Raw genomic sequence first — 15,293 nt, forward strand, 5'->3', positions numbered from 1 at the left:
TCTTGAAGCCACCCCTTCTCTTGGTTTCCTGTGTCATAGCCCATTTCAAGACCCTGTCTCCTTCTGCCCGAACCTCTCCAGTTGTACCGCCTCTGGCTCAGTATCTCATGCAGGGCATACTCATCCCACTCAGTTCCCAGCTTTGAACATGCCCTCCTTTGATGTCATCCTGTGATCCACAAGCTCCATGGTCTATAGTCAAACAGTATCCCTTGGCCTGACAGCTAAGCTCTCCCCAGCGCCCAGTTCCTTCCCGGCCATCGTCACTTCCCACTGTTGTCGAACCTAGATTCCTGTGCTTGATGCACAGTGAGGTCAAGCAAACAGAAACGTCAGAGTTTGGGCAGAGAAAGGCTTATGGGAAGCGCCAAGCAAGACAACACCTCTCCACCAGAACTCCCTAGTGGTTTTCAGGGAAGAGTTATTAAAGGCAAAATTTGGGTCTTCAAGGGCTATGTCATTCTTTTAAAGATTGTGCACTGTCTCCTTCCCTCCTGTTTTATGATGAGGATGAGAAGGTGCCAAAAGCTGCAAGTGCCCAGACAGAGCAATATAAGCAGACGACCTAAGGTGAGAAACAGCTTTGTAATTCCTGGGAGCTAAAAGGCTGAGGCTTCGGGTGGCTGGAGCATAGCAGAAGAGGGGAAGAAAGGTTAAAATGAATTTGGAGAGGAAGAAATGAGATTTTGAAGATACTGTTAAGGAACAAAGTTCATGTTCACCAGCCCAAGGCACAGTGAGGCCACATAAACTGAAATGTCAGAGTCTGGAGCAGAGAAAGGTTTATTGCAGGGCCGAGCAAAAACACATGGCTCTACGCAAAAATCCCTGATAATTTTTTTGGGGAAAGTTTTTATAGGCAAAATTTGGGGTGAGGGCTACGGGGTGTGTGACTTTCTTCTGATTGGTTGGTGGTGAGGTAACAGGACAGTGCTCCTGGAATCTTGTGCTCAGCCAGAAGTTGCCATCCTCCAACTGAATGGGTTCCTCACTTTCCTGTATAAGGAACTAAGATACACTGGTATGTATATTCCTTGAGGGAGCTTTTCCAGTGGTTCAGTGGTAAAGAATCCACCTGCAGTGTAGGAGCCACAGGAGACATGGGCTCAATCCCTGGATCAGGAAAATTCCCTGGAGGAGGGCATGGCAACCCACTCCAGTATTCTTGCCTGGAGAATCCCATGGACAGAGGAGCCTGGGGGGCTACAATCCATGGGGTCGCAAAGAGTTGGACAAGACTGAAGCGACTTAGTACTCTTGTATATCCCACGAGGGGGAATCAGGACCTTGTTTTAACTGTAGTGTTTTTTTCTTTTTAATTGTTTGGCCACACCATGCAGGCATGTGGCATCTTCCCTGGACAGGGTTCAAACCCATGCCCCCTGCAGTAGAAGCTCAGAGTCTTAAACCTCTGGACCCCCAGGGAAGCCCTGCACTGCTGTTTCTTCACTGCTCCTCCTCTGTTTCTGCATTCCCTTCTGTCCCTAATTAGTAACTGTTTGCATCTGCCCTTTGGAGCCCAGGGACGGTCTAAGAGGCTGAAGCTTTTTTCCTAGAAACAAGAAACAGGGGACACAGAAAGGTTTTGGTCCCCAGGAGGGCCCCACAGGGTCCTGCTGGGTTTCACCACCACTGCTTGACGGGAAGCTTATCCTGAGGTTGTTTTTCTTGTGATTCCCCAAACACATCCTGTACTTTTCCAGCTCAAGGCCTCTGCTGATTCCATTCCCCTTCTCAGTCATCTTCCACATCTGACTTTGTGTCATCCCACCCACTGTTCAAGGTCATCTCAAATGCCATGCTTCCCTGTTGCCTTGTCTGATTGATTAGATACACAGGAACAGTTGCTCTGTTGGGTTCCCCTTAGACTTACTCTTCCATTTTCTTAGAACCTGATGTGCTTGCTTTATCTGGCTTAGCTCACTCACCAACACACATGCTGGAACCTACCCCAGTACTCAACAGTACCTTTTAACAGGGTGTCTGGCCCTGATGGGGCTTCCCAGGTGGCACTAGTGGTAAAGAACCTGCCTGTCAACGCAGGAGACGTAAGAGATACAGATTCAATCCCTGGATTGGGAAGATCCCCTGTAGGAGGAAATGGCAACCCACTCCAGTATTCTTGCCTGGAGAATCCCATGGACAGAGGAGCCTGGCAGGCTGCAGTCCATAGGGTTGCAGAGTTGGACATGAATAAAGCAATTTAGCACACACACACACTGGCCCTGTTGAATGCTCAAAAGATGTTAAATTCTGTGTCCACAGCAACTGTCTCTAAGGCAGTTATGAAAATTTGTCCATTCTCTCTTGCATTATTATCATCACCACAACATTTGCATAATGTCTCACAGTTTAAATGTTCTTCATATAAACTTAAACCCAGGTGGCTGCTACCATCTTGCCTTTGTATTTTGTGGTCCTCTGCGCCAGCCTTGAGTGAACATTTCTGCACATTGTGGGGTTGCCCCTGTGTAGTCTCTGCACTTTTGTTCTGTGCGTGTAACACGCATGTTGATGGGGAACAGAATACACCACTCCAAAATGTGCTCTTCTGTATTGTGAATTATTTGGAGCAATCAAGGGCCAGCAGAATCTCCCTTCACTGCTTAAATAACGGAGGTAGGGGGCCTGGTCCAGCGATAACATTCACCGGAAAAACTTACCTGCTCCGCAGGACAAACATCTCATTAGCAATCACCTGCTCTTCCCATCTTCCTGTGAGTTACCCACCCCCCCTTCAAGCCCCAGGCCTCTTTCCCATTCCTTAGCTCAAGATGGCAGATGAGCTTCAATTGCCTGACTGCCTTTGAGTCGCAAGTTTTGCTGGGCTCCTGTTAAGCATGCAATTACATTTGTTTTCTCCTGTTAATCTGTCCTAGGTCAATTTAATTATTGAACCAGCCAAAGAAACTAGAAGAAAAGGAGAAAATTTTCCATCTCTACAACATGGTGTGTGCGTGCGTGAGCTAAAGCAGGCAGACTTGTGTCTGTGTGTACTAGTGTGTTTATTTCTCTTGGGCTTCTTGGCTGTTTCTTAATGACTTCCCTCCTAGGCTACTGTTTTCCGAGTCCCTACAAATGTGTGACTATGCACTGTAACTGTGGTTCCTAGACTCTGCTGGATCAGGATTGTAACAAGGGAGCCAGACTTTCTTATGTAAGCCTTCCAGCACGTCCCCAGAGATGGGGATTTGTGGTTGAACCGTCTCAAACTGTCTGTGGGCCCCTCTCCAGTTGCCACATGTCCTGACATGTGCCCGCAGTCTGGGATTTCACCCGCCTCCACTCACAACTCACACACTCACAACGCACACTTGGGGTGCCTACGGTTGGCACTGGCCAAGTCTCCGCCCCCTCCTTTGCTTAATCTTCGGAATTTCCAGCCGACCGTCCAACCTCTCCCAGCCCAGGGTGGAGTTGAGAAGGGCCCGCCCAGTTCTCGGGGTACATAACTAGCTCTGCGGGACTGCGGGGCCACTCGTCCTTCGGCTCAGCTCAGCGCACAATGTGTCACTCTCGCAGCTCCCTCCCCACCATGACCGTCCTGCGGGCTCCGACCCCGGTCTCCTCCACCAGCCCGGGACCCCGACGGGGCTCCGGTCCAGAGATCTTCACTTTCGACCCTCTCCCGGAGCCCGCGGTGGCCCCCGCCGCGCGCCCAAGCGCCACCCGCGGGCACCGAAAGCGCAGCCGTAGGGTCCTCTACCCACGAGTGGTGAGTGTCGCCGAAGTGGACAGCCCCGGGGGAAGAGCAGGGTGAATCACTGGACGCCAGGGCCCCGATCTGACCTGTTCTTTTTGTCACCTCCCCTCAGGTCCGGCGTCAGTTGCCAGTCGAGGATCCGAACCCTGCCAAAAGGCTGCTCTTTATTCTGCTGACCATCATCTTCTGCCAGATCCTAATGGCTGAAGACGGTGCGTCTGCACCCCTGGCCCCGGAGGACACCTCCAGCGCGCCGTCCCCCGCGCCCACCGCTGCAGCCCCGGTCTTCGAGCCCCTTAATCTGACCTCGGAGCCCTCGGACTACGCTTTGGATCTCAGCACTTTTCTCCAGCAACACCCGGCCGCCTTCTAACCGGGACTCCCCACATCCCCCCAAAGAACCTGAAAAACCAAGAAACACTGGGTGTACCTGGTGCGCAAGAGCGTATCCCAAACTGGGACTCGCGAGGCAACTCGCACTCAGAACACTACGGCGGAGACGCCAGTCCGAGCCTGGGAGAGACAGGAACCGGCACTCAGGGGCTAGGCCGGGTGGGGAAGGAGTGCGTCGTTAACTTATTTCTCATTGCTCCTAATAATATTTATGTGTATTTATGTGTGTCCCCTAGGTGATGGAGGGGTGTGTGTAATATTTATTTTAACTTATGCAGGAGTGCGAGATGTGCACCTTGCTGCAAATGCAGGTCTCTGGGTATTTATTGGACTCTGTGGGATTGGTGGAGGCAAGCACCCAGAACTGAGGGAGGCCGGGAAAAGGGATGGAAGAAACCCGGGTCGAGATGGCGCCCGGGCTGGGAGTCAAGGACGGTGGTGGGTCGTAGTGACACTCTCAGTCCTCCAGCATCTCAACTCGTGAGTCTGTGAAGATTCGGGGAGCCGTTGAGAATAAGGTCCCTGGCCTTCGATCTCCTCCAAGTTGCCTCCAAGGGGGTGGCTGCGGGGTCGGTGGGCTGTCAGGAGGCTGGGGTCGCCCCGTATGTTCTATGAACACAAATAAACTTGATTTATTGTCAGCAGTCATGTGAGTGTCTCTTTGCAAGCGGCGGTCCCCTACTCTCCTTAAGGCGCCAAGGAGGAGGAGGAGGAGCCGGCCGAGAAGCCGCAGTCAAGTCCCCAGCCGGTGCTCCTCCCGGGGTCCCTGAGCCCCTCCTTCCGGAACCACTGAACCCAGCATCTTGTGACCGGATGCTGTTAGTCGTTGCCCAGTCTGCGGTTTTTCTCAGTTCACAAGGGGCAAGTCCGACGTGAGTCAATCTCCCTCTCCCCGGGTGCAGGACTCACGGAAGTCACGTCGCGCGAGGCGGGGCGTGAGGCGGCCGGGGCGGGACTTCCGGCCCCAGAAGGGCGGCTGACTGGGGCCTCCTCCCCTTTCCCGGGGCCTCTTCTGCAGCTCTCGAGGGCTGCGGATCTGAGCTGGGCCTGCCGGGAAAGAGGCGGGTCGCGAGTGGGGAGGGTGGTCCTACGCGGGGGGCGGGGTCGCGTCTGCAGTAGCAACAGGGTGCGGCTGGGCTGGGGGCGCGGGCCCAGCTCCCAGGGAGACCCTGCGCGCGGGCGGCACCTGCTAGACTCCCAGATCTCCTGCGCAGCCCCGCCCTCCCTGGGACCCCGGCGCGGCCGCCGCCCGAGTCCGGGAAGGTAGGTGGGGGAGGGGAGATGGAGTGGGTTGCAGAAGAACAGGGAGAGTAGCGCAAGGGTCTGGGGACCTCTGCGGGTTCGGAGAGCTTCATATCACTGAAGGTGGGGCGCGGCAAGCGGCTGAGAATCGCTGGCTGTTTGCGAAATTTCATAGGAAAAGCCTTAGCGGATCCCGGGCTGCGGAAGAGCCTGGGGCCTCGGCGTCTGCAGGCTGGGCGGGACGGACTGGAAAGGGAAAGAGTTCTCTCCTGTGGACTGCGCGGCGCCGCTTCGCATCCGCAAAGGCTTTCTCTCCCCCTTCTCCAGCTCCAGCCTGAGCCATGTTTTTCACCTGTGGCCCAAATGAGGCCATGGTGGTCTCCGGTAAGTATTGTTTTCTGCTCAGCCAGTGATCCCCCCTGCAGAGGTCCGTTCAGAGGAAGTCCCTGCAGAGGTCTCTTCCCTCTCTCCCTACCAGCTCCCCAGCGCCAGACCTTCTGTCTACCCCACCCACGATGGCTGCATGCCACCCACTTGTGATTTTTCCTTCCCTAGCCTTCCAAGGCCTGGACTGCCCCTGGCCCCTGTCAGCTTCCAGCTTTCCTCGTGGAGGTTGCTCCCACGCTCCCTTCCCAAGTTCTGTCTCCCATGTTATACCTCTACCGTGGCCACGGGCCACCACGCCTCACGGCCCCCTCCCTTCTCAGGTTTCTGCCGGAGCCCTCCAGTCATGGTAGCTGGAGGCCGTGTCTTTGTCCTGCCCTGCATTCAGCAAATCCAGAGGTAGGTAGCAAGAAGACTGGGGAAAGGGACCCATTTTCTCCTTTTCTTCCTTTTCATGCTGTCCACCCCTTCTCTTTCCCTTAGGATCTCACTCAACACACTGACCCTCAATGTCAAGAGTGAAAAGGTTTACACTCGCCATGGGGTCCCCATCTCAGTCACTGGCATTGCCCAGGTGAGGCTTTCAGAGCCTTTCCCCCAAAGCCCGCTCCCCAACCCAGAAACTTCTGTGTCCCCAGATGTTAAGAATCTTCCACAGCCTTCCCAACTTCTGCCTGTGGAGAAATTTCTCTGTGAGTCTCCACTTCTCCAGGGATCCCCAAGGCACCTGACTCTCCCTGCCTCTACTCTGGCTTCAGGAGGCCTTCCCCACACTCACCCCAACTCTGTTCTGGCTACAGGTGAAGATCCAGGGCCAGAACAAGGAGATGCTGGCTGCCGCCTGCCAGATGTTCCTGGGGAAGACGGAGGCAGAGATCGCCCACATTGCGCTGGAGACACTGGAGGGCCACCAGAGGGCTATCATGGCCCACATGACCGTGGAGGTGGGCCTGAGGGCAGAGAGAGATGGGGAGGGGATGCCAGAGTGCAAGGGGCCTAGGAACCCAACTAGTCTGAGGAAGACAGTGCCCAGAGGATCTGAGCATGTCCCTTCCTTCTTCCTTCCATCCTATTATCCCAGGAAATCTATAAGGACAGGCAGAAATTCTCAGAGCAGGTTTTCAAAGTGGCCTCCTCAGACCTGGTCAACATGGGCATCAGTGTGGTCAGCTACACCCTGAAGGACATTCACGACGATCAGGTAAACCTCAGCAGTTGGTCCTCCCTGCTTTCCTGCTCCCATCTGATAAACCTTCCCTCCTGAGGATTGTGACATCAGCATCTCTCCCACAGGACTATTTGCACTCCTTGGGGAAGGCTCGAACAGCTCAGGTCCAGAAAGATGCTCGGATTGGGGAAGCAGAAGCCAAAAGAGACGCCGGGATCCGGGTGAGAGAGCTGGGGGTTGCTTGGTCTCCGAGTGCTTTTTGTGGGGCAGGGGGGCTGGCGCGAGGGCCAGTGGAGCAGGGTTGGCAGAGGACGTAAATGAGGCCAGGCCCAGGGCGAAGATGGAGGAGCTCGATGGAGAGCAGGCTCTCTCCCTGGGGGCTTCTTCTTTCTACTCTGATGCCCTACCCAATCTCTGCATGAACAGGAGGCCAAAGCCAAGCAGGAAAAGGTGTCTGCTCAGTACCTGAGCGAGATCGAAATGGCCAAGGCACAGAGGGACTACGAGCTGAAGAAGGCCGCATACGACATCGAAGTCAACACGCGCCGAGCACAGGCTGACCTGGCCTATCAACTTCAGGTCAGAGTCCCCATGCTGGCCCTGCAGCCAGGCTGGACTTGACTCTCTCCCTGTTCTCAGGCCACCACTCTCTCTCATATCCTGCTCTGATCCCCTTATTCTGACTCTCGGTTTCTGACCCAACTCCTCCATATGAGGAAGATTTAAAAGACCTGAATGTTTCAGCTGAAAAGCAAAGAAAAGGCCTAGAAAGGGGGTGTAGATAGGGCTGATCTCGAGCTTGGGACAGGTTGTGTCCTGGGCAAGGGCACCTGGATGAGGGGTGAACCAGAGCTCAGATCAGCCTGTGCTCCACTACCCAAGCTGCGCATTGGGCTGAGTGAATGGGTCTGCATCTCCCCAGAGGAACGAGTGCCTTTTTCTCATGGCGGTCCTCCACAGGCTGCCAGCAGCCCTGGCAATCACAGAGGGTATGAGGAGGGGAAACGTGGACTTGGGCTCTGAATCCTACAAAGTGACCTGTGGGGGCCTTGATAGTGCAGCAAAGTGTAGTTGATCCTTATCATTTGCAGATCTTGTATTTGAGAATTTGCCTCAGTACTAAAATGTTTTAAAGAGCTAATGCTAAATGAGCACTGGTTTAAATGCTAAAAGAGTACTGGTTTCCCTAGTGCTCTTTGTATTGATGACCATTTGCAGACATGCACAGAGTGGAGAAAAATTTGAGTTGCCTGATAATGAGCCTTTCAGTTGAGGTTGAACAACATATTTTTCCCTTCTTGTTTTAGCTCCTACTGTAAACAATGTCATTTTCACAGTATATTCAGTGCTACATATTTTGCACTTTTGTGCTCTATGTTGGTGATTTCACAGTTCAAAATGCCCCCAAGTGTAGTACTGAGTGCTGTCTAGTGTTCCTAAGTCCAAGAAGACTTGATGTGCTTGAGGGAGAAAATACATGTGTTAGATAAACTTCTTTCAGGCATGAGTTATAGTGCTGTTGGATGTGAGTTCATTGTTAATGAATCAACAAATACATTACATATAGTGTCTTTACACAGAAATACATAAAACAAGGATATATAGGACTTCCCTGACAATCCAGTGGTTAATTAAGACTGTGCTTCCAGTGCATGGGTCGATCCCTGGTTGGGGAACTAAGATCCCACAATAAGTATTTGTTAATTCAATGTTTATGGCTACTTTATGAAAACCGGAACTACCATGAATAATGAGAATCAACTGTACTTTGAGACCTTTACCCAATATTATGAAATTCATTTTTGCCAAGGGTTGGTGCAGGCTGAAAGCATTAGAGCAACACATCTTTAGTTATGATATTAAATCCCTCGTGGCTTGACGGGTACCTGAGTGTGGCATAGTACTTTGCTGCTCAAAGTGTGGTCTGCCTCCCAGCAACAGCACATCCCTGGGGAGCTTGTTATAAATACAAAATCTGAGGCTCCAGCCCAACAGACCAATCAGAATCTGTATTTTAACAAAATCTCTAGGTGATTCATGTACACATTGAAGTTTGAGAAGCATTGATTTAGTGAAAACCACCAGCTTGGGTGGGAATTTATATTCTCAACATGGCTTTCCTTGTCTGCTAATCAAAGGATAGCCTGGTTAGGGTTCTGTTCAACTTTTATTAGTTCCTCGTTTTGTGTCAGACTTTGTGCTAGGTGCTGGAAAAATAAGGATTTATTCAACCGAGATCCTTTAGGTGCCTACTATATGCCAGGCATTGGAGGTGAGTATATAAGTATGAAAGAGATAGAATAAAAGTCCTGCCCTCTTGGAGCTTTACATTATAATACATGAAACAACAAATAAGCCAATAAATATCTTCATTGGCTCTAATTAAGTTGTTTAAGTGCTATGAAGGAAATAAATCGGTGGTATTCTGTTGGAGGGGTACTCTATTAGGTTTGGGGTGATCAGAGAAAGCTTCTGTGAGGAAATGATAGATAAGATAACCCTGAAGATGAGAAAGAACCAGCAATGTAAAGAGTTGCAAGTCAAGAACGTTCCAGTCCAGTGCTGTTCAAAGAGAACTTTCTGTGATGATGGAAATGCTATATATCTATGCTGTGATGTTAAGCACTTGTAATGAGGCTTGTGTGACGGAGGCACTGCATTTTAAATTTTTTTATTTTAACTTACTTATATATGACAAGTGACTAGGTAGGGGACTTGCACATGCAAAGACTTTGATATAGGAAAGAGGGGGTGTGTCCCAGGAACACAAAGGATGTTTCTGATCCAACAAGGCTGGTGTGCTGTGAGGGAACCAGATCTCCTAGGGTTTGGGGAACCAGTATTCTTGCCTGGAGAATCCCCATGAACAGAGGAGCCTGGTGGGCTACAGTTCATGGGGTCGCAAAGAGTAGGACATGACTGAGCGACTAAACACACAACAACAGATGGAAACTTAGAAGAAAATTCAAAGCACGATGGGAGCCTATTGGAGAACTTCAGGAAGGGAAGTGCTCTGGTCTAATTTACGTTTTTACAAAGATCAGTCCAGCTGCTGCATCGAGAATTGATTGTCAAAAGAGAACAGAGGAAGCAAGATGAATTAGAAGGTTTGTCAAAGCAGATGAATGGCATAAATGCAGCTTGTTGCACTCCCTCTTAACATCTCACTAAATCCACATAGAGTAATTGGGGGAAAAAAAGTGGAGCGAATAGGAACAGAAGGAACAAACCATAGCATCACTGTGGAAGCTGCAAAGTCATGGTAACTGATGACTAAAGAAGCGTCTGAGACAGCTGAGCGCACAGCAGCAGGGGAGAAAACAATGAAATGACCTGAGGCACAGAAGGTGTCAGCACCAGGGGCCTCTGGAGCTGGGATAAGTTGGTTGAAATAAGGAGAAACAGGTGAAAAGTGACTTCTTAGAGCTGTCTGCCTCTGAGTGATGCTCCCTGTCCCAGTAACAGGCATGAAGAGACTGCCTATTGAATGCTGAATACTGACCGCTTCCCCAGCCCCTTATTCCACATGGCTCCCAGAACCCCCATATTCCAAAGAAGAGATCAGAAGACTGCTCTAGGGAACATGACCAACCCAATATAAAAGATTTGAAGGGCCTGAATCAGAGGTTCCTCAGCAGATGAACTACCCAGGTCACCGTAGAGTGAAGCTCAAAGCCTCTGAGCCTCACCCACATACCCAGAGCTTCCTTCAGTGTTTCTGATCTTCCTCCCTGTGAGCAGACAAGCACAGACTCCCTGACATATAAAGGATCCTGCAACAAGAAGGATAGGCCAAAACCACAAACAAGCAAAGCAGTTTGGAGGATATGTGCTATGCAGAGAGAAGAAAGCTTAAAAAAAAGGTAATATCCTCAGTAAGATAAAAGAATAATTCATATCCAGCAAGTCAGGACATAGAAAACAAAGAGCTTTTAGAAATTAATAAGGTGGCAGAAATGGAAAAAAAATGGAAAAGAAATTCTAATAAACTTGTCAGAAGATAGAACAAAACAGATAGAAAAATTAGGAAAAAATATCAGAGGCCAGCCCAGGAGACGCAACAGAACAAAACGGAAGGAAATCATCAGTGAAAAAAATCAGACATGTTTATCTGACTTTCTAGATTGAAATGATCCACCAAGTACCTAACATGGTGGATGAAAAACATCTGCCTTGAAGCATATCATGGTGAAATTTCAGAACACCAAGGATGAAAGAACTAAAAGCTTCCAGAGAGAACGAAGAGATCTCAAGCCAAAAGGTCAAGCAGCAGAATGACTTCAGATTTCTCAAGAAGCTAGAGGATCATAGAGCAATGCCTTCAAAATTCTGGTGGAAAATTAATAACAGCATAGTAACCTAAACTCAGGGGGCTTCCTTGGTGGCTCAGGAGGTAAAGAATCTGCCTGCAATGCGGGAGACCCTGGTTTGATTCTTGGGTTGTGAAGATCCCCTGGAGAAGGGAATGGCAACCCACTCCTGTATTCTTGCTCGGAGAATCTCATGGACAGAGGAGCCTGGCGGACTACAGTCCATGGAGTTGCAAAGAGTTGGGCATGACTTAGCAACTAACACTTTCACAACCTGTACTCAACTTAATCATCATTCAAATAGAAGAATGAAATAAAAAACCCACAGAAGCAAGATCTCAAAAAACTTATATCCCCTGTACTCTTTCTGAGGGAGCTGATGGAGGCTGGGTCTAAAGAAGAGAAAGAAGTGGGTGGAAGTGGGGGCTCTAACAGGAACACTATGATGCTGCACACTGAGGTCAAGTGTTAACTAGTCCAGTCTGGAACAGGTTTGAAATTTTAGGGTCAAAGAGGACAGGGTACCACGTCTAGAAGCTCCCTTCCTCTGGAATGAACACATGGGCCCTTTAAAGGCAGGGGCTCCATCTCTCATGTGGCTATATCACAGGCAAGATGGTGCATGGCTAAACCAGAGCAATGAGGCAAGAAGTATGTTCTTCCAGACCTCTGCTCACCGACATGTTGGCAAGCGCCTTCTTACCCTTGTACTCTCCAAGGAATAAGAAAATGAAATCTGCCTAAGTAAGAGGAAGTAGTCTATGATGTATACATGCCCTTGTAGTTGCTTAACAGTAGTTCTGGAAGGATACACAACAAGCTGGTCACAGTGGTTGTTTGAGAGGAAGGGAACCAACGAGGTGGCTTGAGAAATAGGTTGGAGGAGATCTTGCTTTACTTTTTTTCTTTTGAATTTGGACCACCTACAAAAGATAAACACACACACACCATCCCCCTACTCCCAAAAGCCGGCGAGAGGCTATTCAGAAGCCAGTTGCCAGTGGCTTGCCCTGAGATAACCGCTGCGCTGATGGAGAGAAATGGCTGGACTTGGAGGTCCATGGTCACCATGCGCTCAGGGCCCTCCAGGCGCTCATCCTCTACAGGAAGACTTGGTGGAGAAATAGGCTGACGGGGAGCTCAGTGGAGGGATGCTTCACCTGGCCTGAGGGCAAACAGGGGCTGGGTTGCAGCCCCATACAGCCCTGAAGCTAGCTAAGACTGCCTGGGGAACAGCCCTAACCATGGATATTGACTCTGTTGGGGGAGGACCGGACCACTCCCCAGGTCATACCTCAGATCTGTCCCAGAAATGGACTGCACTGGGCAGGCTGAGCCCGCGGAGACCAGCTGCACGTGGTGTGCTCTATGTGAATATCCTGCCCTGGAGCCTCGGCCCTCCCTGCTTCCCAGGCACTTGCTCTTCAGCTCTGACTCTGAGCATCCCTCCTACTCAGGTGGCCAAGACGAAACAGCAGATCGAGGAGCAGCGGGTGCAGGTGCAGGTGGTGGAGCGGGCCCAGCAGGTGGCAGTGCAGGAGCAGGAGATCGCCCGCCGGGAGAAGGAGCTGGAGGCCCGCGTGCGCAAGCCGGCGGAAGCGGAGCGCTACAAGCTGGAGCGCCTGGCGGAGGCAGAGAAGTAAACACCCCTCCCTGCCCGCCTGGGGGCTCCTTCACCACCTGGGCGCCCCCAGACGAAAAGCTGAGGCCTTTTCTATCTGTCCTCCGTCTGCGGAGCCTTTCTCCCAGAGCAAGGGCTATTCTTCAACTCCCCCCTCCACTCCCCTTTGCCCAGGTCCCAGCTGATCATGCAGGCGGAGGCAGAAGCCGAGGCTGTGCGGGTGAGTTAGCCGACTGGTGGAGGGAGTGGGGTGATGCTGGTGCTGGGGTCTCATGTCCTTACCTACCGCCGTTTGTACCTCACGTGTTCTGTACCCTCCTCAGATGCGTGGGGAAGCCGAGGCCTTTGCCATTGGGGCACGAGCCAGGGCCGAGGCTGAGCAGATGGCCAAGAAGGCAGAGGCATTCCAGCTGTACCAGGAGGCTGCTCAGCTGGACATGCTGCTGGAGAAGCTGCCCCAGGTCTGGGGCGGGGCCGGAGGCAGGGGGTGGGGGTGGTGGAGGGCATATGGACAAGAGCAGAGGAGGGACAGGAGAGAACCAGGCTAGGGGCCATGAATTAGGGGTGGGAATTACAAACCAGTGACCAAAGCAAGGAAGGGTGATCCTCACAAAAGCGAAGAACACAGGTCTTAAAACCCAGAGTAAGGAGTCTTAGGATGGGTGGTGAGACCCTGGTGCTGAGTGGACATCTTACCTACCAGGTGGCAGAGGAGATCAGTGGTCCTCTGACCTCAGCCAATAAGATCACACTGGTGTCCAGTGGAAGTGGGGCCATGGGGGCGGCCAAAGTGACCGGGGAAGTGCTGGACATCCTGAGCCGCCTGCCGGAGAGCGTCGAGAGACTCACAGGCGTCAGCATCTCCCAGGTGAGGGTTTCTAGGGTTTCTAGGTTTCTAGGGTGGGGCTGGGAGCCAAATTGCCGGGTTCCTGTGGCACACGACACAGCGGGCCCAGCATGGGCCAGCACCCAGGAGGCCTGGGGCTGCAGACATTTAGCAATTGCTTTCCATGTACCAGACACAGTGCTAAGCTCCTGCACAAATGGTTTTAAAAACTTTTTAAAATCAAACTTCCTTTGGGGTGTGTAGGGTTTTACAAAGTGAAGAAACTGAAGTTTCAGTTTAGCCCATGTCATTCATATATGGTGAAGCTGGGCTTCAAACCCAGGCCCGCTGTCTCCAGAGCCTGTGCTTTCTTGGTCAGCCCATGTGTGTGTGTGTGTGTGAGGACCCACCGGTGTGTGGGTGTGGGGGTGTGTGTGTGTGTGGCTGTGGCTGTGTGAGTCTGGCTGTGTGCGTGTAGCTCAGTTGTGTGCAACTATCTAAGCCTATGGACTGTAGCCCACCAGGCTTCTTTGTCCATGGAATTCTTCAGGCAAGAATACTGGAGTGGGTTGCCATGCTCTTTTCCAGGGAATCTTCTTGATCCAGGGATTGAACCTGGGTCTCCTGCATTGCAGGCAGACTACCTTCTGAGTCACCAGGGAACTAACCCACTAGCAGAAGGAACTGATTACAGCCTGTTGATGTTGAATTCCAAGGTGTATCACTGCTTTCCTTGGTGCCTGTTTATTCACCTGTTGGTTATGGTAGAGATCAGGGAGTGGGATCTGGAGCCAGACTGTTATGGTGTGAATCCTGGCTGTAATGCATGCCAGCTAACTTAGACAAGTTCATCTTCTCTGCACTTGTTTCTTCACCTCAAAGCCAGGTCAATTAAAAGTTACCACCCTGTTGAATTGTTAAGGGGATTAAATGGGTAAATATTTGCAGTGTTTAGCGCCTAACACATAGTAAGTATTATATGAAGTGTGTTAAATAAATGCCTGTGTAAATAAAAGCACTGGGCTGAATCAGTGACCTTTGAGCTGGGTTCCTTGGAGTCTCCCTGAGGGCGGCACTGTATGATTGGGAGCTGAGGGCCTGTACAAGCAGAGATCTGGCCCCCTTCACCCTTTCTTCACTCATACAAGAATTTGAATGACCGCTTGGCAGAGGGGGTGAGATAGGGTACTAGGAAAAGCTAGGATACTTCTGTAAGAATGTCCTCTCTGCAGCCCATTCGTCCAGATGGGAGCCTGGGAGAACAGGGTACCTGGTTCACATAGTCACCACTGTTGTCTTTTGCCAGGTGAACCACAAACCTCTGCGAACAGCCTGAGTCCTGGACCTTCGTGATGCCCCATCTCATAACTCAAGTTGCCTGAATGGTCGTTATTGCACGCATTTCAGCTGGCTCCCTGAGCACATCACCTGTCCTTGCCAAATAGCCTGTGCCTTGCCCTGGAGGGGAATTGTTCCCTTTCCTAATCCCATACTGCCAAGACTGCCAGTCCCCCAGGGCTCCCATGCCTTCTGATGACCCACTTTATTTAAACTAAGCCTGTTGTCGAGAATTCTTCCCTGACCAAATCTTGAGGGATGGTCTGCAGGTTCTCAACTTTGTCAAATAAATCAGTTAAGTACTGATA

At 51.2% G+C, this 15,293-nt stretch overlaps 2 protein-coding genes across 4 annotated transcripts; both read left to right on the forward strand.

Moving 5' to 3' along the window:
* The first annotated feature begins 3,464 nt into the window (after positions 1-3,464).
* IER3 (immediate early response 3) lies at positions 3,465-4,740 on the forward strand. The gene is made up of 2 exons (XM_065912473.1): positions 3,465-3,715; positions 3,816-4,740. Exons 1-2 carry the CDS (start codon positions 3,506-3,508, stop codon positions 4,074-4,076), a joined length of 471 nt encoding a protein of 156 aa, XP_065768545.1. The 5' UTR covers positions 3,465-3,505; the 3' UTR covers positions 4,077-4,740.
* A 357-nt stretch (positions 4,741-5,097) lies between these two features.
* FLOT1 (flotillin 1) lies at positions 5,098-15,293 on the forward strand. Of its 3 annotated transcripts, none has more exons than XM_065913304.1 (13): positions 5,098-5,359; positions 5,514-5,722; positions 6,046-6,121; positions 6,206-6,296; positions 6,523-6,666; positions 6,804-6,923; positions 7,016-7,111; positions 7,317-7,469; positions 12,658-12,839; positions 12,996-13,041; positions 13,145-13,282; positions 13,525-13,689; positions 14,954-15,293. In XM_065913304.1, exons 2-13 carry the CDS (start codon positions 5,680-5,682, stop codon positions 14,981-14,983), a joined length of 1,284 nt encoding a protein of 427 aa, XP_065769376.1. In that variant the 5' UTR covers positions 5,098-5,359; positions 5,514-5,679; the 3' UTR covers positions 14,984-15,293. The 3 variants fall into 3 exon arrangements, with proteins under 3 accessions (XP_065769376.1, XP_065769374.1, XP_065769377.1); XM_065913302.1 differs by having other exon boundaries at positions 5,666-5,722; XM_065913305.1 differs by lacking the exon at positions 5,514-5,722 and having other exon boundaries at positions 5,099-5,359.

Source organism: Muntiacus reevesi, chromosome 20 (genome assembly GCF_963930625.1).
Source record: "Muntiacus reevesi chromosome 20, mMunRee1.1, whole genome shotgun sequence".
NCBI classification, from domain to species: domain Eukaryota; kingdom Metazoa; phylum Chordata; class Mammalia; order Artiodactyla; family Cervidae; genus Muntiacus; species Muntiacus reevesi.

What these genes read in the sequence shown, in the direction of transcription:
- IER3 (XM_065912473.1), top strand. Translation starts at nt 3,506, where the DNA reads ATGTGTCACTCTCGCAGCTCCCTCCCCACCATGACCGTCCTGCGGGCT. An exon ending in GGGTCCTCTACCCACGAGTG is followed by an intron (nt 3,716 to 3,815) that starts GTGAGTGTCGCC and finishes ACCTCCCCTCAG; the next exon opens with GTCCGGCGTCAGTTGCCAGT.
- FLOT1 (XM_065913304.1), top strand. Translation starts at nt 5,680, where the DNA reads ATGTTTTTCACCTGTGGCCCAAATGAGGCCATGGTGGTCTCCG. An exon ending in AGGACATTCACGACGATCAG is followed by an intron (nt 6,924 to 7,015) that starts GTAAACCTCAGC and finishes TCTCTCCCACAG; the next exon opens with GACTATTTGCACTCCTTGGG. An exon ending in AAAGAGACGCCGGGATCCGG is followed by an intron (nt 7,112 to 7,316) that starts GTGAGAGAGCTG and finishes CTGCATGAACAG; the next exon opens with GAGGCCAAAGCCAAGCAGGA.